The sequence below is a fragment of the Dermochelys coriacea genome, chromosome 16 (assembly GCF_009764565.3).
Source record: "Dermochelys coriacea isolate rDerCor1 chromosome 16, rDerCor1.pri.v4, whole genome shotgun sequence".
In the NCBI taxonomy this organism is placed as follows: Eukaryota; Metazoa; Chordata; order Testudines; family Dermochelyidae; genus Dermochelys; species Dermochelys coriacea.
This window is the reverse complement of record NC_050083.1, coordinates 23,573,688-23,595,280: the sequence shown is the minus strand read 5'-3', so window position 1 is coordinate 23,595,280 and position 21,593 is coordinate 23,573,688. Positions and strand designations below refer to the sequence as shown.

Below are 21,593 nucleotides of genomic sequence, written 5' to 3'. Positions count from 1 at the left end.
GCCACGGGTACTCCTTTTCTTTTTGCGAATACAGACTAACAAGGCTGCTACTCTGAAACATTGCCCTAGTTGTGGTTCTGGTAGCATCTCTCTAGGATCAGAGTTTTGGGTGAGCCTTGGACCAATTCAGGGGCTGTGGGGCAACATTTAAAGTGGGGGAGTCATCGACTCCTCCCCCGCTCTGAAATTCCCCCTCCTCCAAGCAATCTAACCCCCCTGGCCCATCAGCCCATGCAGCTACTCCCTCCAAATTTTAGTGAGTGGATTTGTGAAATGGTGCACAGGGTCACTCAGGTTTGGTCTGGCCAAAAAGTAGTTGGGCCATGGCCCCCCTGGCTCTGCAGTCTATGGGCTAACTGGTTTTGTATGGCAGCCATTGGAAACTCAGTGGCTTTGCAGGGCTGTAGTGTGAAGTCAGGCCAGCCTGGGCAGTTTTGGTTGCTTAGCTTTAAATGTTGGGGCTGGTTTGAACTTCAGACTCCAGAATGGGAGCCCATGGGAACCAAAATCCATCTCTGTAGTTTCAGACAATCTCAGCTACATGGAGCCCAAACTGGGAAGGAAAAATGGGTGACTTTTGTCTTACTTCTTTCCCTCTGGTGAAGGCCCTCCCGTCCTGTCCCGCCTCCTGCATGAACTGAGGCTGACCCAAGCAGATGCCTGGTGTTTTGTTTTTGCTGGGTTCCGGAATTGTTTTTGCACAAGGGGAGAAATAATGATCTGTAGATAGACCCAAGCCATCCCCGGAGCGCAGGCGGCCGGCATGTACTGCCTTCCAGCCAGGGGAGAATTCTTGGGTTTGGAGCAAAATGTTTCTCATAAGAAAAATCAACAGTCATGTCTGTATTTACAGAAACTGGTGTGAGAACAGACCAGCTCTGTTTGAATAGTAGATTTTGCAGGGAACATGGGAACAAAGTCTCCCCAGAATTGCAGCCTGATCTTCCAGCTATTCCCAGGGCAGCATTGCTGTTGTGCAGTGAGGGCTTCCTCTTTAAACACAAATTAGAACAAATAATAACCCAGAAGATTACTATTTTCTCTTGTGTGTCTCCAAGTTACTCCTGTTTATTCTCTAAAGCGAGATTCACGCTGTCCAGAGGACCTGTGCAGCACTGTTTGTGATGCCATGGGACTTAAATAGTCTCTTGGGTTTATACTGGCTACCCAGGGATGAATTTCACCCTGACTCCGCAGTTTTGCTGCCTCTGTCCTGTAATGTTTTAGCCACATGCCAGAATTGGCTGCTGCTCCCTGCCCTCCTGGGAATCAAGGACATCCCTCATCTGTGCCTGAGGTGCTGAGAGCCATTGACCAAACTGCAAACCCTGCATGTGATGAAAACCGCTTCAAGACAGTGGGTGCGGCAGCTCCCCCTACACCCCTAGTTCCAGCACCTATGGCCTGTGCATGCAGCCAAGCTGCTCTGTAGCTAGAGTTTGGCTAGCTGAAAACCCTGCCAAGGAATAGTTTGTTCCCTTCCCTCCACTGCCATTTCCTTATGATAATCCAGCCAGAGAGCTTGAATAATTCTAAATCCCATTCAGCCAGTCTTACGGCGGTGGGGGACACTGTAAGGACACCTGTCCTGCCAGTACCATTATTGTTTCAGTCACTTAGGGTGTATTCACCCTTAGGGTGCAGAGGGCTAGTACAAGACCTAGGCACCACCGAAGTCCTGCCTTGTGCTGGCTCCTCTGCTGGGGGGTGAAGCTCACGAGAGGAGTCTTTTCAAGTCCACTTCCAGACCCACTGCGGTGTTGGCTATTTGCTGTCCCTAGGGCAAGGAGCGGGGGGGGGTTTAAAATGAGCAGCTCATGCCCTCTCCACAGGCAGGGCGTAGCTAAGAGACACAGTGGGGTCTCGACCCCGCTCGATGCCTCGCAGTGTGGTACTCACCACTCCTCAGGCCCTTGCAGGGTGTGATGCTCCTGGCCACTGAGCCCGGCTTCCTTCTTTGCTTTCAGGTGGAGATGGCGACAATCGCGGCTCAAGCAGGGTCCAACCTGAATAACCTGGTCTTGAGGGCACAAGAACTGGTCCTACACTTGCATGCGCTCCAGGTGGATAGACAAGAGTTTGTGTGTTTGAAGTTCCTGATACTCTTCAGTCTCGGTAAGTGCCCCCGAAGGGACTGAGTTCTGCAGGGTGCCGCGGGGGAGACACTGGAATGCAAAGCACTTTCACGCACAAAGCTAGCAAAGGGCAAGGCGGAGCGGCTGCTCTCTCGCGTCGTGCCTGGTTGGTGGAGGCATGGAGAGCTGTTATTAGTGACTGTTCTTATTTACTCGTGGCCCAGGAGCACCGAGAGACCCTCTCCATGACCGAGGGCGCATTGTGCCAAGCACTCTGTGAAGAGACAGTAAAAGACAGTCCCCTGCCCCAAAGAGACAAGGAAGAGGGGGAGAAAGGGAGTATGGTTCTCCCCATTTCACAGGGGGAGTGAGGCACAGAGCGGCTGCGTGACTAGTATCCTGTAGCTTGTATTCAGACAGAATGTGGCTTGTTTTTAAGCTGACTGCACCTCTCACGGTGTGTCCCGTGGAAGCCTTTCATCCTTCGGGTAACCCCTCCAGAGATAAGGGGTTTGCACCACAGACACATTGGTGCCTCCTTGTTGAAAATCCTCCCCGAACACCTCTCTGCTGTCTGACAGCCAGCGATTTCTCACTGTGGTGAGAAGGGGGTGAAGCTGCAAATCACCAGGTGCTAAGTAACAGTTCTCTGCAGTGCTAAGGGGTAGCAGAGATTCGAGGGAGTGACAGAGAGATGCACACAGGAACAAAGCAGTCAGCGGGATATGGGATCTAATCTTCCCCTGGCAGAGAATCTCAGCTTGGCGAAACACAGCCTCCAGGGTATGTCCGCCCAGCACTGGGAGCATGTGTCCCAATGCAGGGAGACAGACATGGGCTAGCTCTCTTTGTTAAAAATCATAGCACAGGGGCACGGGCACTGGTGTGGGCTAGCTCACTGACTACAAGCCCGCCGATCCCCTGCATACATACTTGGGTGGCCAGCCCAAGCCACTGCCCGTGCCATCTTGACCACACTCATGTTCGGCACGTGAGCTCACGCAGTGCTCGCGCCCCTCTGTCACCCTGCACTGGGAAGTGCCCTCCCAGCTGCTGTGGAGATGCCTTGGTGGGCTAGAGGTCCCTACGCTGCTCATGGGGCAGAGGAGTGCTCAGGTACCGGGGCCAGGAGAAACACACAGACAGGGCCTGCTGCTCCTGTTAGGGTGGAATAGCTAGAAATCAGAAGCCTGGTTTCTAGAGACATGAGGCCCCTCCGCTCCTGCTGATGTGTGTCCTGCTTTGGGGTGAGCTGCTCTGAGCAATCCCCTGGCTCCTGCTCGCTTCTGCCTGCTCAGTGCAAGGTGCTGTTCAGAAATGTTTAAGTCCTGCTGGCTGGCTGAGACCAGCTCTCCCCTGTGTCACCCCCACGAGGGCTAAGATCTGCCAGGGTCTCTGCTGGGAGTTCCTGGAACAGCAAGTGCTAGAGCGTTTTGGACAGAGGGCACTTGGCCTGTGTGGCCTGCCAGAGCCAGGGCTGTGCTGCCTTCAGGGCACTGTGTAAAGTGTCACGCAGGGTGTTAACTGACCACCACTGTGGCAGGGCAAGAGGCACTCAGAGGTGGATAAGTGTGCGGCAGCCAGAGGTGATGGGCATTGGGCACTGAAGACATGGAATGAAATGAGCACATGGGTGAAGCAGAGTTTGCCTCGAGGGAGGGGTGGTGCCATGCTGGAAGTCAAGAGAAGAGCCTTTATTTGAGGGGATCCTTAATAGCAGCCAGAGGTTTGCAGTGGATGGACCTTCCCTTCGGTGCTGTATGCGATGAGGGCTTCTGCTCATGGCTCTAGCTTTCTGTGCGCAAAGAGCCGCTGGCTTTCCCGGTGGCCTGGGCCCCAGAGGGGAGGCATAGGGCCAAAGGGGTCCAGAGGGCCAGTACTTCTTCCTGCTCAGTACTGCAGGCTGTTCTGTAGGTGATGGCTTTCTGGGGCAGTAAAGACCAGAGGCAGCAGCACAGATGACAGGTCTTGGCATCTCCCCCTGCCCTGAAGGTTTGCTAGATGTCTAGGAACCTGCCGGGCGCAGCTTGACAGTGGGCACGTCCCTGCTGCGTTCTCTGAGTCGCCGAGCCCAGTTCAAAGCTTCTCTGATGTGGTGGAAACTAAAGGGAAGCTCTCACCAGCCCTGGTCAGAGCCGCACACAAAAATCGCTGTAACCTGCCATTATCTGTAAGTCTGTGGGAGTGGAGCGTGGTGATTACAATGTAGAGTCTAAAGGGAGCGCCAGAGACAAACATGCTGAAAATAAACCTGCTGAGCCCGCAACAGCCAAAGCGCTAAAAGTTAATTAGGCAAAAACCTTTGTAAAATAGCTTGTAATTTTATCAAGAACAAGGAGGGACACAAATCAAATGATGACTCCTCACCTTTGCCCCCCGAGTCTCTCTCTGGGGATGCAGCACCTCTGCCTGAGACCTGGGGCTGTTTGCAGCCGCGCGAGTTCCCAGAGGCTCGTCCCACTGTGGTGTTTTCCAGGGGCTAGTGTTGTAGTGTTGTAGCTCCCGGGGGAGGAGTGGCCACGCACAGCCTGGGCTGAACAGCAGCTGGTTAGATTGCTGCAGCAGCAAGAAATTGCACAGGCTCAGAGGCTGTAATGTGAGTGTATTAGGGCTTCGGGACAGTCTCTGGCCAGTGCTCTGTGCCCCTCTCAGCACCTGGCATCCCTCCTCATTCTGTGTGTATTTATTTGTGTTGCATTAGCATCTCGACACCCAGCCAGGGCTCAGACCTCCATCCTGCTAGGAGCTGTATACAGGCATATAATACGAAGATGGCCCTGGCAGTATAAAATGAAAGACAGCAGGTGGATGCAACGTAGCAGTGAAGGCAGGCACCCGGTGACAGTCCACTGGGTATGAGCTGTGTGACGAGCAGCAGTCACAGTGCACCAGCTGCTGAGCTAGTGTTGGCATCGCAGCAGAGGTGAGCTCTAAGGAGAGAATTGAGGACAATGAGAGGTAGCTTTGCAGACTGAAGTTATTCACAGCTCTCTCTCCCTATTAGGGACCTCATCCTGAAAACGTGTAGGCATGGGACTAACTTTGCTCATGGACACAATCCCATAGATATCTGTGGGGCTATTCACAGGAGAAATGAATATTCACCAGCAGAAATGTTTGCAAGATTGGATCCATGTACTGCAAAGCCGCTGCGTGAATGACACTGGGCCATGCTACAGCTACAGTTAGTTATTTTTAATGTGGCATCTGGTACGAATACATTCCATGGGGCGAGCCCTTCAGAGAGCACTTGGGTGAGAAGGGGGAGCATTAGACAATGTTATTTCAATAGGGCCTGATGAGGCTCAGAAGCTCATCATGGGAGGTGCTGGACAGACACGTAACAGAAAGTTTAGCAGTCTAGATGACCAGATAATATACTGACATCCCTCTGTCTCCCTTGGCTTGCAGCTCAACAGAGACATTTTTAAAGCAAAAATATTTTTATTTTCATCAGAGTGTTTCCCAGAATGTCCTTTTCTCCCCCTGAGCCCCAGAAAACAGTCGTCCTGGCGAAAGGAAAGTGGTGGGTAAGATTCCACCTTGGTCAGCATGCAGGGGCCAGTGCAGGCTCATTCCCCATCTGGCATTAAATAGGGCCTGTTTTGAGCAGTGAAACAAACTGGCTGATAGGGCCTTTACAAAACAGCCGTGTTGACAGAGCCTGGCGCAGGGACTGGCCCTATCTCGCTGGATTGGCGTCAGAGGAATGCAGGGCAGGGAAGCGCAGACTTCTCGTGATATAGCCACCGTCTCGGAGTCTGTGGTAAAAGTAACTCAGGCTGATTCACATAGTTACTTCTCACCTAGACACAATATCCCCAGCAGCCACTGGCTGGGAGAGCTGGCCCTCCTGCTTGGCCCGGCACATTTCTGGGGGCTTTGCCACAGCCTTTGCCAGCCCCTTTTGCTTGGGCCTTGGCCTCCCATCCCGAAAGCCCCACCCTTGCCACAGTTACCATAGCAACACGCAGCTACAGGACCGAGAGCCTGCTGCCGGTGCAGGCTGCTACTGATCCTGCAGGCGTCTAATGCTCACCTGGCGATCGTCCCATCCTCAGGCAGAGCACCTGCCGGGCTGCCTTGTCCCCCTGGCACGTGCACGGCAGGGGCCAGCGGCGTTTATCTGTCACTCGCCTTGGTGATGGAGAGGGGTGGGTGGGCGGCTTTGGGGACTGGCAGCCTCTGTTCAGCCACAGAAGAGGTACAGCCTGGGCATCCACAGGGCACACGTCCCCCCGTGTGCCCACCCTGGCCTGGAGACCCTGTCTGGGGCACTGCCAAGCCTCCGCGTAGCTCTGTCAGAGCCAGAATCGCCCCTGCGGGTTTGAGTCATCTCATCAGCACCTTTCCCTTCTCCCCAGGCCTTCCCCTCGTGGCCTCCATCCCTGTGGTCTCCTCCTCTCCCACTTCCCTCTCTCCTCCCTGCCCTTCCTGGTGACCAACAAAAGTCCCAAGAAAATGAAGTCCTGTTTGCAAAGGTGGGTGCTACACTTGCTGTAGGGTTGAGCCCGGCTTTGTCTGACTATGGCCCACCTGGCTGACTGTTTGCCTGCCTATAATTGTCACTGTGTTCCTAGGGTAGGTGCGGATAATAAGAGATGTCTCTTCTGGCTAGTTTAGCACTTTGCACCCTCGCCAAAGGATGCCAACATTCCTTAGCTCCGAGTATCACCTTCCATTCTCACCCGGCCCGCGGGAAGGCAGATAAGTATCCTTACCCCCATGTTATGGACGGAGGAAGTGACTTGCTCAGGCTTACAGTTGGCTGCAGAGCTCTCAGATCTCACCTCAGCCTAGTAGATCATGTTCCCTCTTGCCCTATTAACACGGATCTTGTTGTTGTTCATTGGTGTGCCAAGGACCTTTATAGAGAGATATAAAAAAACAATGGGTCTAAATTTTCAAAAGATGCATGATTCTGGGGGGCCCCAGTCTGAGGCACCTTCAGAGGATCCTGTTTTTCAGAGGGCAAGTGCTCAGCACTTCCTGAGAATCAGGCCCATTTAAGGTGTCCCAGATTGTCAGTCCAAAATTGAGACACTGCTCACTTCGGCAAACTGAGCCAGTCTCTCCTGCCCACTTCCCTGTGAGGAGTTACAAGTGGGAGTGGGGAATAACAACTGTGTGGTGTAGTAAAGTTGTGTGCCTTATATTACAAAGGCAGTGAGCTCAAATGCTGTGAGGTTATTGCTCTTAGAAATGGGTCACACCTTTGATTCCCTCATTGCCAAATGGATCACTAACTTTTCCGCACTTTGTGAGCTTTAATGAGCTCCATTGAATATTCTCCATTGAATGAAAATATTTACATGCTTGTTGCTCCGGGAACAAACCAAGAGGTAGATACAGTCCAAGGGGTATATTCTGTGCACATTTAATGCATAGAACCAACGTTGCCAACTCTCCTGTTTTTATCACAAGTCTCATAATATTGGGTGTTTTCTTAAAACTCCAGCTCAGGGAGTCAAGTGATTGATTATGTGAGCATCTCAGCTTCTAGCCTTCAGAGTTGTGGAGAGGAACTTGAAATCATGACCTCTGTGCACCTTAAAAGCTCTAAAGCTAGAAAGTAAATAAGAAAACCCCCACATTTATTATTTTAAAAAAATCATGATTTTGAAGCTAATCTCATGACTTTTAGGGGCCCAGTCATGATTTTTGCGCACTTAGGATTGGCAATAGTGGAACATCTCCTGGCAGAAGGCGTGTGTTTTACACCTTTAGTTTTCAGGACACCATTGAATGCTGCGTTGGTTTATTATGGAGTTAGGCTCCCACTGCCAATGCTGTTTCCTAACTGTCTCTCAGGCCCCTTTGGAAATGACAGTCAGAGCTTTCATTGTCCATGTTTTGCAGTTGACCAAGAGTGCTTGGTTATGCTCCTGGCACATTCAGGGCTTAATACCATAAGAATTTCTCCAGCTGTGAATTTAACACTAGCAAATTCCCATGTCTGCAAAGTACCCAGTGTGCAGCTCTATGGCACACAATGACTGAGGTCTGATCCAGTTAGGGACTTGACCTGTGCTATTTAAAAGGTCTATTCACCCTTCCCATCAGCTAATTCTGCTGAGAGAGAGAGAAGGGATAGAATATGATCCACAATATTTCACAAAGCCACGTTTCATCTGCATTCAGAGACCATGGGCTTAATTTTGCCCTGTGCAATGCCACAGGTGGGGAGTTGGCCTGGATATAGCTGATGGCAAAATTTGCCCTAATAGCTCTGGCAGGAGAAAAGAAACTTTAGAGATCAGTGAGTGGAGTAAACGGTTACATTAGCATGATACAAATAGAGCTAATTTGTACCACTCCGAAGTTCTGGCCTGGTACGTGGGGGTTTATGAACCCTAGTAGCAATTAGGTATTATGTAGGATTATTTTTTAACAGATGTGCTCTAGGTTATATCTCATTTAACTGGGCTGCTCAGCAGGTCACACCTATTCAAACCTGGCTGATTTATACTGATTTCTGTAGCTCCCATCTCTGTGCAACTGGGCTCTGCTTGGGAAATGCTGGTGAGCAGACACATATTTAGTCCTTGATCCTGCAATGGGGTCCAGGCATGAGGCAGCTTCCTTGCCTTCAGAGTGGCTGTGTGAGATCAAGGCTTAGCCCAGAGCTGATGAGAAGGAGCTGCTCCTGGCACCCGAGAGCACATTTATAACCTTCCATCTCACTTGTTTCCTTTTGAAAAAGCTGTTTTAAAGTACAAGAAAATTAAATACGATAATTTGCTGTTTAAACAGTGATAAGGCTGTGACACAAACAGAACCCAGATTGGAAAATAAAAGGGCTGGAGATTTGGGATGGCAGAGTCGATCTGAGGAGGGATGGGAGTTTGGGGGAGACCCTAGCCCCTTTCCCACTCCCCCAGTGGGAGCAGATGTTGTGGTGGAGTATCCTGGGGTCCTGCTCTCCACTCTGGCTGTGCCCATAATAAAAATCCTATGGTAGTATCCTCACACATTGTAGGAGGGTAGCTGTACCTTGCAGGGCTGGAGGCCATTCCGGGAGGATGCTGCAGTGTTTTATTAGGATGGGGTGCTTTGCCAGCCCAACCCCATTTGAACAAACCAATCTGTGTCAGGATCCTCAGAGGAAACATTCCCAGTCTGGTGCCACTGCTCCTTGTTTGGGACATGGGAGGCACTGGAACAGCAGGCTCAGCTTGGCTTGTTCCTTTCCTCTATGGGCATTTCTGTTGAATTCCCATTGCCTTTCCTGTGGATGAAATGTCAGTGGTGGCTCCGAGGGTGATAAGCCGCAGCTTCAGGGTGGCCACAGTTTAAAATCCTGTCTCCATTGCATGCTTAGAGCAGGCAGTAAAAAAACCTTTCCAAAAGTTAAGTGAACATACCTGTATTGCTGTGCATTGTGCTAAGTATATTACATTTCTTCCTCTTTTTTCTTTCTCTGTGGCTTTCCAGGAAGGATGTGCAACAATACGCTGTATTTTCCTATGTCTCATTTTGCCCCAAATCCAACTTTTTCTCTCCATAATGCAAAGCTCACTTGGAGCAATAAGAACATAAAAATGGCCATACTGGGTCAGACCGATGGTCCATCCAGCCCAGTGTCCTGTCTCTGACAGCAGCCAGTGCCTGTTGCTTCAGAAGGAATGAACAAAACAGGGCAATTATTAAGTGATCTCCCTTGTCGTCCAGTCTTAGCTTCTGGCAATCAGAGGTCTAGGGACACCCAGAGCCTGGGGTTGGGTCCCTGACCATCTTAGCCAATAGCCTTTGATGGATCTATCCTCCAGGAATTTATCTATGTCTTTTTCGAACCTAGTTATAGTTTTGGCCTTCACAACATCCCTGGCAACAAGTTCCACAGGTTCACTGTGCATTGTGTGAAGAAGTGCTTCCTTCTGTCTTTTTTAAACCTGCTACCTATTCATGTCATTGGGTGATCCTTAGTTCTTGTGTCATGGGAAGGGGTAAACAACTCTTCCCTATTCACTTTCTCCTCACCATTCATGAGTTTATAGACCTCTATCATACCCCCCTTTAGTCGTCTCTTTTCTAAAGTGAACAGTCCCACTCTTTTTAATCTCTTTTCATACGGAAGCTGTTCCATACCACTAATCATTTTTGTTGCCCTTCTCTGTTGCTTTTCCAATTCTAATATCTCTCTTTTGAGATGGGGTGATCAGAACTGCACACAGTATTCAAGGTGTGGGCGTACCATGGATGTATACAGTGGCATTATGCTATTTTCTTGTTTATTATCTGTCCCTTTCCTAATGATTCCCAACATTTGGTTCGCTTTTTTGACTGTCACTGCATATTGAGCCGATGTTTTTAGAGAACAGTGCACGATGACTCCAAGATCTCTTTCTTGAGTGGTAACAGCTAATTTAGACCCCATCATTTTGTGTGTATAATTTGCCCGTCGCAGGCTCAGCTGTGGAGAACAGGATTGCATATTACGTGTAGGATGTAATTGCCTTTAACAAGAGAATTTCCACATTTACCACTCTGCCACAGCACAATCAAAGCCAACGCCACAGACACAAGAGGCTGCCATTTGAGTTCTAAATAGATTTCTCTCCTGAGCAGGTAAAGAGGTTTAATTAAAATTAGGGCTTCTCAAAATAGCAATATTTATGAGGACAACACAGGTTAGCTTTGTTCTACAGAAGGGCTTAATAGAGCCTTAATGGATTGACCTATCATTCGATTTCATGACTTATATTCATGAAGCAGCTTCTCTTGGGGAGGGGAGTAAGAGAGGCTTTTATAGCCCACATTCCCTTAAGCGTTTGCAATTTATCAGCAGCTTCTCCCAAACAAAAGGAGCTGTGAATAGGAAGAACACTTGAGGGCATAGAAATAATCCCAGGCATATCTGTATGTGTGATGCGCTGCTTTGTCACAGGACAGAGTCTTTGCAACTGCTGCAGTGTCTCTAAATGAAGTGAGTCAATGTTATTTGGACAACATTCTTTATTCATTGCAGGAATGAAAAGATTATTCAAATATTCAATTAACCAGTGAATAGGGTCTTTCTGAGAACCAGGTGAGTTCATCAAGTAGAACTAGCTATTGTTGAGCCAACTCAGGGTATAGATTTGACATTTATCAATATAACTTCTGTTTTTTTAAATGACACTCACAATAACCTTATACAGATAAAGAGATTTCATAACAACATGCTGTAATATAACATAGACAGGCGCGTTAAGAACAAATGTGCCACAGGAGTGAAAAGGGAATTCTGATCTGATAAGGTGTATGTTATACAGAATCTCAGCTACTTTGTGACTATGCTACACAGTACAAAACAACAGTGAGATGGGAACGGCCCATTAGATCATCACCGTGTCCAGCCCTCAGTCAGTTCAGGATTGTTCCCTATGGCATATTCTTGTGGGCTTTATTCATCTGACTGGAGCAATGAGGCTTCTGCCACTTCCCTTATAAGACTGCTCCACAGTCTGATAGGCCTCCATGACAGATATTTACCAAAAAGGGTTGCAACTCCTTTCAATTTAGGCCCCAGTTCAACAAAGCACTTAAACACCTGCTTACCTTGAAGCCTAATGGCACTTAAGCACATGCTTGGCTGCTTTGATGAACTGGGGCCAAATTTCAGTTATGCGCTGATTCTGAGTTCCTTTTTTTCAGACCATGTAGAGGTATTTATTAAAATTAAAACATTCTGAAAGGGCAGTGGGCACTGTAGCTGTTGTGAGGCAGAGCAGATTGTGTCACGGCTCTTTGTTAGGGCTCTTCAGCCAGTTTTCATTCCAGGTAACTGCTCATATCACCAGCTGGAAATATTTGTATGGTAATAATGTGTGAGACTCTGTATCAAGTGCTTGCTATAGTCTAGCTACATTGAATCTGCTGCATTCCTTTCCATCATGGAGGGGCCAATCCTGTAGACCCTCACTCAGATAAACATTTACAGAAGTAGGACCGTTGGTCTGCTAAGCCTGATTCTCCATCACTTCCAGTAATGGTATCCAATGCCTGAGTTCATTCTCCAAAAGCCTTGGGGTGCTTATCCTACTGGCCTGCTGATCTGTATATATTTAACTTTTCCAAGTACTCTGTGACCTGCCTCTTATCATCCTATCTCCATTGTCTATTCCAGACTTTGTTTTATTTTGCTTGTTGGAGACAGATTCCAGGAAGAAGTTCAGTAGCTCATCCATCTCAGAAGCACATACTTGATGATTGTGTTTCTCTCCCCACATACAAAGAGACTTCCTTTGCCATCACTGCTTCTCATCTGTCTAATATACTTTTTAAAGTCTTTAATCCATTTGGGTAGAACATTAACTCATTCTACTTTTCTGCAGTTCTAAAGCCAAATTCAGTCTTGGTGTAAAACCCTATGGCAGTCAATAGAATTACCCTAGGAATTTGTACCCTAATCTTTTCCCTGTAAGTCACTGTGTATTCTTGCTCAGTCCTTTCCCTGGGCAATTTCCATTACAGATTCCTTTGTATTACAGACGTTTGGGGCACTCTCACGTTTAGGCATTTCCAGGGAACTGCTGAGTCTTTATTAGACTAAGATCTAATAGTGTCTATAATGGGTAGAAGGAAACCTCTGCCCCAAACACTCCAAACTGCCATGCTCCAAATCTGGACCCAATTCTGACTCTTCACAATATTCAGCTTCGAGATGTTTGAGTTGCCATCTCTCATCTGAACTTGAACCTAAAAGGGCTGGTTGCAGAGGCCCATCTCTCCACTGGATACATGCACACAGACGTAACAGATTGGCTATCAGACATAATGGCACTTGTGGCTGCAGCTCCACCAAGTACAGGCAATCCTGTTAACTCCATCGGCCCAAATGTTTTCAGAGAGGATGTTTATAGCACAGTCTCATGTAAGTCGGGTCTCAGGTATGATCATTGTGTACTTCTGTAGTAGCCTAATAACATGGAGTATGTTTAGTGCCATTTTACCAAAGCCTTTGTTAAATCCACACATCACCCAGATTTCAACATGTTAGATTTAAAAAATGAAATTAATTAGCCAAACAAAAATGGAAAACTCAAGTCTTCTGTATTTTCAAGTGCCAGAATAGCATCCTGCCACCCGCTGGGAAGAGTTGCCGTAAAACTCCTTAAACTTTCCTAACTTTCTGGACTGGCCAGAAAGACTAAAGCCATGCCTACGCTACCACTTATGTTGGCAAAACTTATGTCCGTCAGGGGATGTGGGGAAAAAGTGGTGATGTGCCCAACACTGTCAGTCAGAGAGCTTCTCCCGCCAATAGAGCTACCGCTGCTCGTGGAGGTGGTTTTATGTCATCTGCAGAAGGCTCTCTCCCATCGGCCTAGAGCAGCTACATGAGCGGCCTTACAGTGGCGCAGCTGCATTGGTACAGCAGTGCCACTGTAAGCTCGCTAGTGCAGACTTGGCCTTGGTGTAAGAGAGAGTGAACAAGAGAAATGAACTGCACATTAGATTAGCTCAGTGAAGCCAAATCCTTCCCTTGGGATCTGATTAGAATACCATTAAGTGCTGACATTTGGATAACTCACTCTGATTTTTGTCAAATTACTACTTAATACTGATTGGTGGCCAGGTTCTGGGTCTATCTCACCTGAACGGTGGTACCTCCATCAGAACACATCCCACTGGAGCACTGGGCTCAGCATAGTTCTGGAGGAAGAGGTTCCTCCTCGCAGTGAGCAGCATCAACCCTGCTTGGCTTATGAGGTCATAGTCCAAGATAGCATAGCTGCAGATCGTGGAAGTGAGATGGGTCTCTATGGCTGCTGGGAAGTACCTGACTGAAGAGTGGCTTGATATGGAAAATAGGATTACAGTCAGGCATTAGCCCCACTAGGGCTCTTCACTTTGGAGGGACAGACGAAAGCCAGGGTGCGTTTTCTTCTCTCACAAACAGCAGCAAGTGTTGTTAAGTAATTTTTTTAATCGTGATCTTTTACCAGGGCGGCATCCTGGTCTTATTGATTTAAAACCCACAGCAAGGTGTGTATTATAAGGATAATCTGGGGATGCTCACGTAACTCAATGTGCTAGGAGCTGAGTCTCTCAGTAGCTAGGTGGTGGCTCCGCACCGGAGAGCTTTCTGCCTTGCATTTCAGTAAGGCCAGTTCCAGGCAACAACAGTGTTACCGGAGAATTGTTTAGACACTTGTGAGGCATAAAGGCTCAGGGTTACTATGTTTGCTGAGCTCTGTTGCCACATTGAAAACACCAGGTTTATCAGGGAATTAAACCAGTCTTTTCATAGACATTCAGAAATGGATGAGCTCTAAGGCTAACGGCCTATAAGATTTTCTTTGATTGTGTGAGATGGAAGTGGGCAGAGCAGCCATTAAAAATTCATCAGCTCTAGAAACTGCAAACTTGCTGACCTGGCAGCTGTTTAGCTGCCTGGATTCTGGCTGTACCCTGCTGGCTCTGCAATATCCTCCATGGTTCTGCTCATACAAATGAGGGATGAAAAGGTCCATAAGGTCCTCTAGTAGTTCATCTGTCTTCTGCTACTCTGCTTTATAACAAGGGGCAGAGTTCCTGCATAGGTTTTTCCTGTCCTTTATACAGTATAAGAACAATTCCATTTTCTAGCTATGCAACTTCTCTCTCTCCCACCCCTTTCTGTGGATTGCAGAACACGCCCCCTCCCCACACACACGCATGTGCATATATATACACACACACACTCTCTCTCTCTCACTCTCCTGTTAAGCTGAAAGTTTTCACCTCCAGTTGTTCCTCTTTCCAGAGCTTTGTACTCAGCTGTATAGCCCTGCTATGACTTGCCCACTTTCATGGTTTGATGCCCTCATCCCCTTGCTGCAGACTCTCTTTTCTCTCGGGGGCTGACTGATTAAGTGAACACCAAAACCCACCCCAAGGCTGGTCCTGTGTGGCCTTGCTAGTCCCCTTCCTCCAGCCCAAAGTGCTTCCCTCTCACAAACACCCTCTTTCCTCAAGCTCCAAGCCAGTTCCTAGTGCATTCATGAGTCAAGCAGGTCAAAGAACAGGTGAAAAAGCATAACAAGTTTTTTCACATTTTTTCATAGAGAAAACTCTTTGATGAACATTTGCTGCCCAGCTCTCTTCCCGAGAGTGTCGCCGAGATGCTTCATCACCTTACTAGGGCCTGTGGGATGGTCCACAAGAAACTCTCCCCAAAACTCCTTCCCTTTCCCCACCCTGGTACCTGCAGGATTTGATGGGAACTTGGCAATGCAGCAGGGCTTTATTTCCCACTTGCTGAGAGATCAGGGTTTGGAATTCTCTGTCTCAAAAGTGCTAGTAGATTCAATCAGGTGCAACAATTGTTTGGACAGCAATGGCCTCTCAGTAGAGTACTCACACACGTAAGAACTGGCTCACATGCTCAGCATTAAATTCATTGCTGAATGTGATGGACAGGGTGTCGGGATTTCCTCCCTCCCAGTGGCACACTGGATGGATTTAATCTTTCTTTAGAGTACCCAGCAGTGATCAGAGGAGGCTGTGTCTCACAGTCAGTGTCCCACCATTGCAGTGGTGGTGATACAGCATTGCTGTATCCTTACATCCTAAGCATTGCTGTCCTTCAGTCTTTCCTGTCTCCTCCCAGGTTCCTGTTGTCCCTTAATGCTATGCTTTTCTATACACAAAGAGCAGCCTCTTGTAGACTTAATCACTTTTACTTGAGAGTCAGAAAAACAACAATAATAGGAACGTCCCCGCAGAAGAGCACCAGGTGTGGGCATCTCCACTTTAATGCGTGCAGCCACCCTGGGAATGGAGGAAGTGCTGTCTGGAGCAGCAGTGCAGCGTTCTTAGAGACCAGTGTCTAGGTGCATTGTGGGTCCATAATGTGTGCTGATGTAAATGTGACACAGGTCTGCACTTTCTGCCATTTCATGAGATGCTGCCTTTTGTTTTCCTGTTGCAGATGTGAAATATTTGGAAAACCACAGCCTGTCGAAGGATGCTCAGGAGAAAGCCAACGCAGCTCTGCTGGAGTATACCATCTGCCACTACCCTCACTCCGCAGACAAGTTCCGTCAGCTCCTTCTGCGGCTGGCTGAGATCCGCTCCCTCAGCATGCAGGCCGAGGAGTACCTCTACCACAAGCACCTGAGCGGGGAGGTGCCTTGCAACAACCTGCTCATTGAAATGCTGCATGCCAAGCGGACTTGAGTGTGGCTCGTCCCGACAAGAGACTCGCAACGGAGCTTCTCAGAGACGTTCCCTGCTGGGAGCATGCAGGAGAGGCAGAAGGAAGCTGGGGGGGCTGGCCTAGCAGCACTGCCTGTCCATCACTGCCTCACCCGGTGATTATATTTAACCAGTACTATTGGAAAGTTTCAGATGATTTATTTTAATATACAGTAACTATGGTTTAACAGCTCTAAGACGAATATGTTCCATTCTATGCGGACTGCCCCTCTGGGACCATTGCCTGTCCTACATTTGGCTTTCCCTGTCTACATAGCATCGATTTGGCTTAACACAAATTCCGGGGTGTGGAGGATTGAACCTTAGAAATGGCTTTTCTCTTATTTATGTTCATTTTGACTCATTTTTCCTCAGCAGTTGTCTGCTCTAACCCTGCCCCCTCACCTTCTTCCCACAAACATATCTCAGGACCCCACTTGCAAAGGCGGGAGAGAGAGGTAAAAAGATACCTTGCTGGTTTTACCCTTCCAACAGGCCAGGGCTTCTCCAAATGATGCTCTGTGGTTGTCGCCACCTCCCTGGAGATGAAACACTTTGTGGAGCAAGCAATGGGGCTGCAGGGGTTGAGCAGGGAGCCTGCCTTGTGGAATAGTTTGCAGAACAGAGATGCCAGAGACCCCTGGAATGGACATAGACTGGGACATGGTACTGGGGAAAATGCAACCACCTACATGTACCTGGATCCAGCCATTAAATCCAGGGAAGAGAAATGATCATATCACCATCCTGCTCCTGCCCTGTGTCCCAAGGGGGCCTGGGGTTTTGTGCCCCAGAGCTCAGGAAAGCTGTGAGAGTCCCATTTTGGGTCAGGAGACAGTGCTTGAGATAGGATCTCTGTGTCACCACAGCCAGTGCATAGTTGCAGCAATAGGCCTGCTGACCAGCATCAGGGGCCTTAGCAGACTTTTGGTCACATTCTGACTGGGGAATCTCCTTGTTCTCTGAGGTCAATATTATAGCACAGCCCCAGAGTATCCAAGTGCTAAGAAATCGCAGTTCCTCTGTTCAGTCATTCGTCTCTGCATCTCCTAGCCTGTGTCCTGCAGCCCCTCTGGGCTGGAAGCTGCTTGCGGGCTGGCCAGGCGAGTGTGCCCCTAGGATGGGCTGATGGACTCCTGCAGTTACATGAATCAGGAGGCTGTTACAGGAAGGAACTGGGAACGGGACAGTAGAGAGCCATCCCTTCCCCACCAGCTGCCCCATTCCCCGTGGGGTGAAGAGCAGGTGCAGACTCTGACTGAGGGATGCGGGCGCAGTGGAAGGTACCATTCCTCGTTCCAAGCAGGGTGGAGAGCAGGGTTGCTGGGACAAATTCCTCCCTGGTGTCACTGCACCGGGCTGTTGCTGAGCTGAATGTGGCCGGTTGTGAGTGCAGGGGTGGGCGGCAAAGGGTCCGTTTCTGAATAAGCAGCTTCCTGACTGGCTGCAGTTCTGTTTCTTCAAGTTTTGTGGCTGGATAACAGGAAGGGCTAGCACTCACCCCACCCCCACCCCCAGCCCAGCAGCGATTTCAAGCTCTGCCTCATCCTGCTAATGAGTGTCCGGGGGCTGCCTGCAGCGGGTGGGCAGCAGGGCACCAGGGAGGGGGGTGTCATCCTGGAGTTTCAAACTGTGCTTTATGTCTTCAGTGCTCAGCCCTTAGCTTCAGGTCGGCCCCTGCACACTGACCTGCTACACCCAGGCATGCCAGTGAAAATCCAGAGCAGCTCCATTCCAACCGCTTCAGTGACCCCAGGTCACACCATGGAGCGGAGTCTGGCCCTGACGCTGACATTTCAGCAGGGATGCTCGCAACTCCATCGAGCTCTGGCCCCATCTCTTGGCTCAGCCTCCGTCTCCGGGAAGGTTTTCTCCCGCCTCCAGTCCCAGCTCACTCTCTTTGGAAGGTTTCCAGCTGCAGCTTCCCTTCCTTTCTGCATCACAACATTCCCGTTCCACACTCAGGTGCTTTCTCAGCCTGGGGCCAGGTCCTCCTGTTTCTTAAGCCAACTTCCCTAGCCAGCAGAAATGCAGTTAATGACTCGCTGAAAGATTCTAACAAGAAGGCAGGTGAACCCTGGCCACTGGGGTTGGACAAGACAGCCCTCATCCCATAGCAGCTTGTTCTGCTAGCACCCCCGAACGTCCCTTTTCAGCCGTTTGTTGCTGGTAGTACTACGACTAGCCCACCAGCCGTGGTCTTGTAATCTAGGGACCAGAGCAATTGGGATGCAGTTCCCCCACTCGGAGAGTCAATCAAGAAGCACAGTCTCCTGACCCCATCTATTGGATTTCTCCACATAATGCCTGGTATGTGTGAAGTGGCAGAATTAGCAGGAATGAACAGGGCTGAGATGTGCCACAGGAAATAGACTACGGGCAAGATGTAACCATCAGAGGACTTTTTTTCTCACCATATCTAACAGCAAGTCTGACTGTGACATCTCACCAGCTGCTCCGTGCGTGCTCTAGGGAATGCTTCCCATGGGCTGGAACTGGGGGAACATTTGGCAGTAGCCTAGCACCAAATACTATCAATCGTCTGAGCACTTTCTTAGTGGAGTCAGTCCCTTTTGACCATTTTCTCTGTTTATTCTACTCAGGTTCTTTTACACTGTGCCCATCTGCACCATATTGTAGCCTTTCCACTCTGCCTCTCCTAGCTCACTCACGTTGTATTTTCCTCCACGTTTTTATTTAGTGTCCCTTCTGTTTTTGGACACTGAAGTCAAAGCAAAGCACTTGACCCTGCTGGAGGACTATAGGACCAGGTGGCACAAAGTCCCGGCCCAGGGGTTTTGCAGCTGGGTAATGAAATGGCCACAGCCCTTCTGAGCATCGTGCTGTTCAAGCCAGTGCAGGATACAGAGCCTCCAGAGAGACTATGAGAAGAAAGGGATTTCTTTCTGCTCTCTGGGTCTTCTGTGTGTGCATCTGAATTAGCGGCCATAGTACAAATATGCCAGCCATGTGCATAAAGGCTGCCCTCAGGTTCCTGAGCTGGTTAGTAGGGTTTCTACTCCACTCCCCATTTGCCCGCTTCCTCTGGCTGGGAGTAATTAGACCCACGCCATAACCTACAGCCCAATGGTGAGACGTCCGAGCATCACCCCTGGCCACTCAGCAGTGCATTGCTTCAAGCCCTGGTTAGCAGCGTCTGTCCATTGGCAGCATGTTCATGCATGTCAGTTAATAGAGCTTTCCTACCCAGGGAGGTGAGAAGTGCTGAAGATACAAGAGCGAGCCCCTTTGACCATGGATGCATCCCCCTCCCCGCTTAGTTAGCAGGGCAAGGTAAAACCAGAAGGTGCTTTATTCTGGCTGCCATGTTGGTTTACTCAGCTCAACTGTCCTTTTCTATTCCCCAAGCACGGGACCTTCCCCAGGCTCCAACACAGGCCAGGCTTAAACGCCATTGCTGTGTGCTCCCTGTTCTGAAGCTCCCTGTCAACACCGGTCATAGTCTTGGTGAATAACGGCCCTTTGTAACGGGTGGGGTCTGATATATTTTCCATTCCAGGTGCTTGTTTCTTGTTTAGAGTGGACTTTTGTACCCAGAGAAATGCGGCTTCTCCTGAAGTTTGGTGCTTTGCAGGCCTTGTGCGCTGCTGCCGCCTACCTTCTCAGCAGACTTTTGTGACTATAAGCAGCTCATTTTCTGGAAGCTTATTAGATGCAGATGAGCATGTTTGTTTCTGCATTTTGACATGTTCATGCATTTTCCTCTCCACGGCCGTGGTTCAGTTTCACTTTGTATTTTGTGGATTTAAGGAGCTGGGGAATACGGTTTGGGCGTTAAAATATGTTTTATTTTCAGCAAATGCAAAGTGTCCTTAAGTGTCTCTCTCCCTTCCGCCCTCTCCATTCCGTCTCTGGCAGGAGGTTGTTAGCAATGTTCTTGTCAGGATCAAACCACTGTAATAAATTTTGCAATTCACTTAAAAATACAGATTCTGCATTTATTTCTAACTCCTGTTTGCTGGGTTGCTGTCACATCTCGTTCCATTACTGCTTTATGCAGCAGAGCAAAGAACTTTCCTGGGTTTCAACACCATGCAAACTGAAGGGCAGATGATGATGTTAAACAGTGCTCAACCCTGATGATACTTGCCTGGGGGTTCCCCTTCTTTGTAACTTAGCTGGTATCTTTAGGAAGAATAAATTAGAGATGAGGGTTGAATTGGTTCCAAGGAGCCACTCAGGTCCCGGCTCTCAGTTTGCTCAGTTTGCTAAACCTTGGGGATATTGTGTGGGAGTCACACATTCAAGCCAGTTGCTCTGCTGCAGCTCTTGCCAGACCTTGGGGGCAATAGGCATTGCATACTGGCGCCCTTTTCATGAGCAGGCAGGCAGGACTGTGACACTCGTACTCGTGGAGAATATGGCTCAGGTCTATGCACAAGCACTTCTGTGGCTCTTCTCTCCATAGGATCAGAGTGGCTATTCTTCAACAAAAAAACTTCAAAAACAGACTCCAACGAGAGACTGCTGAATTGGAATTAATTTGTAAACTGGATACAATTAATTTAGGCTTGAATACAGACTGGGAGTGGATGGGTCATTACACAAAGTAAAACTATTTCCCCATGTTATCTCTCCCCCCCCCCCCACTGTTCCTCAGACGTTCTTGTCAACTGCTGGAAATGGCCCACCTTGATTATCCCTACAGAAGGTTCCCCCCCTTTGCTGGTAATATCTTATCTTAAGTGATCACTCTCCTTACAGTGTGTATGATAACACCCAGTGTTTCATGTTCTCTGTGTATATAAATCATCTCCCCATTGTATTTTCCACTGAATGCATCCGATGAAGTGAGCTGTAGCTCACAAAAGCTTATGCTCAAATAAATTTGTTAGTCTCTAAGGTGCCACTAGTCTTCCTTTTCTTTTGACCCTAACAAGTGATCTTGAGAGCAGCAGCATTTAGGGGAGATAGTTAACTTAGGTACTAACCCCTTGATATGGCTCTTAGTTATAATTATCAGGCTGTGCTAGGTACACCAAGCCAGCAAAATCCCTGCTCATACAACTGAAAGAGCTTTTAATACCACACATCCCTAGGGAGAAAACTCACAGCTAGGCGACAGCAAAGCCCAAATAACGGACTGCATGTACTGTGACTCAGTGTGCACCTGTATTTGTTCACACAAACCCTGCAGCTGTGCCTGTGGATCAGCAATATGTGCGCACAAACAGCTGGCTGGGCAATTGCTGACACTGTCCAATAATGGTAACTATGCATAAAGCATTGCCACAGGGTCTTCAGTCACCTGGTTTGAAAATTTGGGCTCAAAAATCATGCAGTGAAGTGTAATTAACCAGGAGGGTTTCAAGGCCCGAGCCAAAACCCAACTGA

General features: G+C 48.8%; 1 protein-coding gene across 2 annotated transcripts in view; it reads left to right on the top strand.

The window, feature by feature from the left end:
- The window catches only part of NR5A1 (nuclear receptor subfamily 5 group A member 1), a 64,547-nt gene extending 43,756 nt beyond the window's left edge, over positions 1 to 20,791 (top strand). For both annotated transcript variants that reach the window (XM_038375202.2, XM_043499016.1), the window contains 2 exons: positions 1,968 to 2,115; positions 15,973 to 20,791. In XM_038375202.2, the coding sequence (XP_038231130.1) occupies positions 1,968 to 2,115; positions 15,973 to 16,220 (396 nt within the window). In that variant the 3' untranslated portion in view covers positions 16,221 to 20,791. The remainder of the gene's footprint in view (positions 1 to 1,967; positions 2,116 to 15,972) is intronic.
- The last annotated feature ends 802 nt before the right edge of the window (positions 20,792 to 21,593 follow it).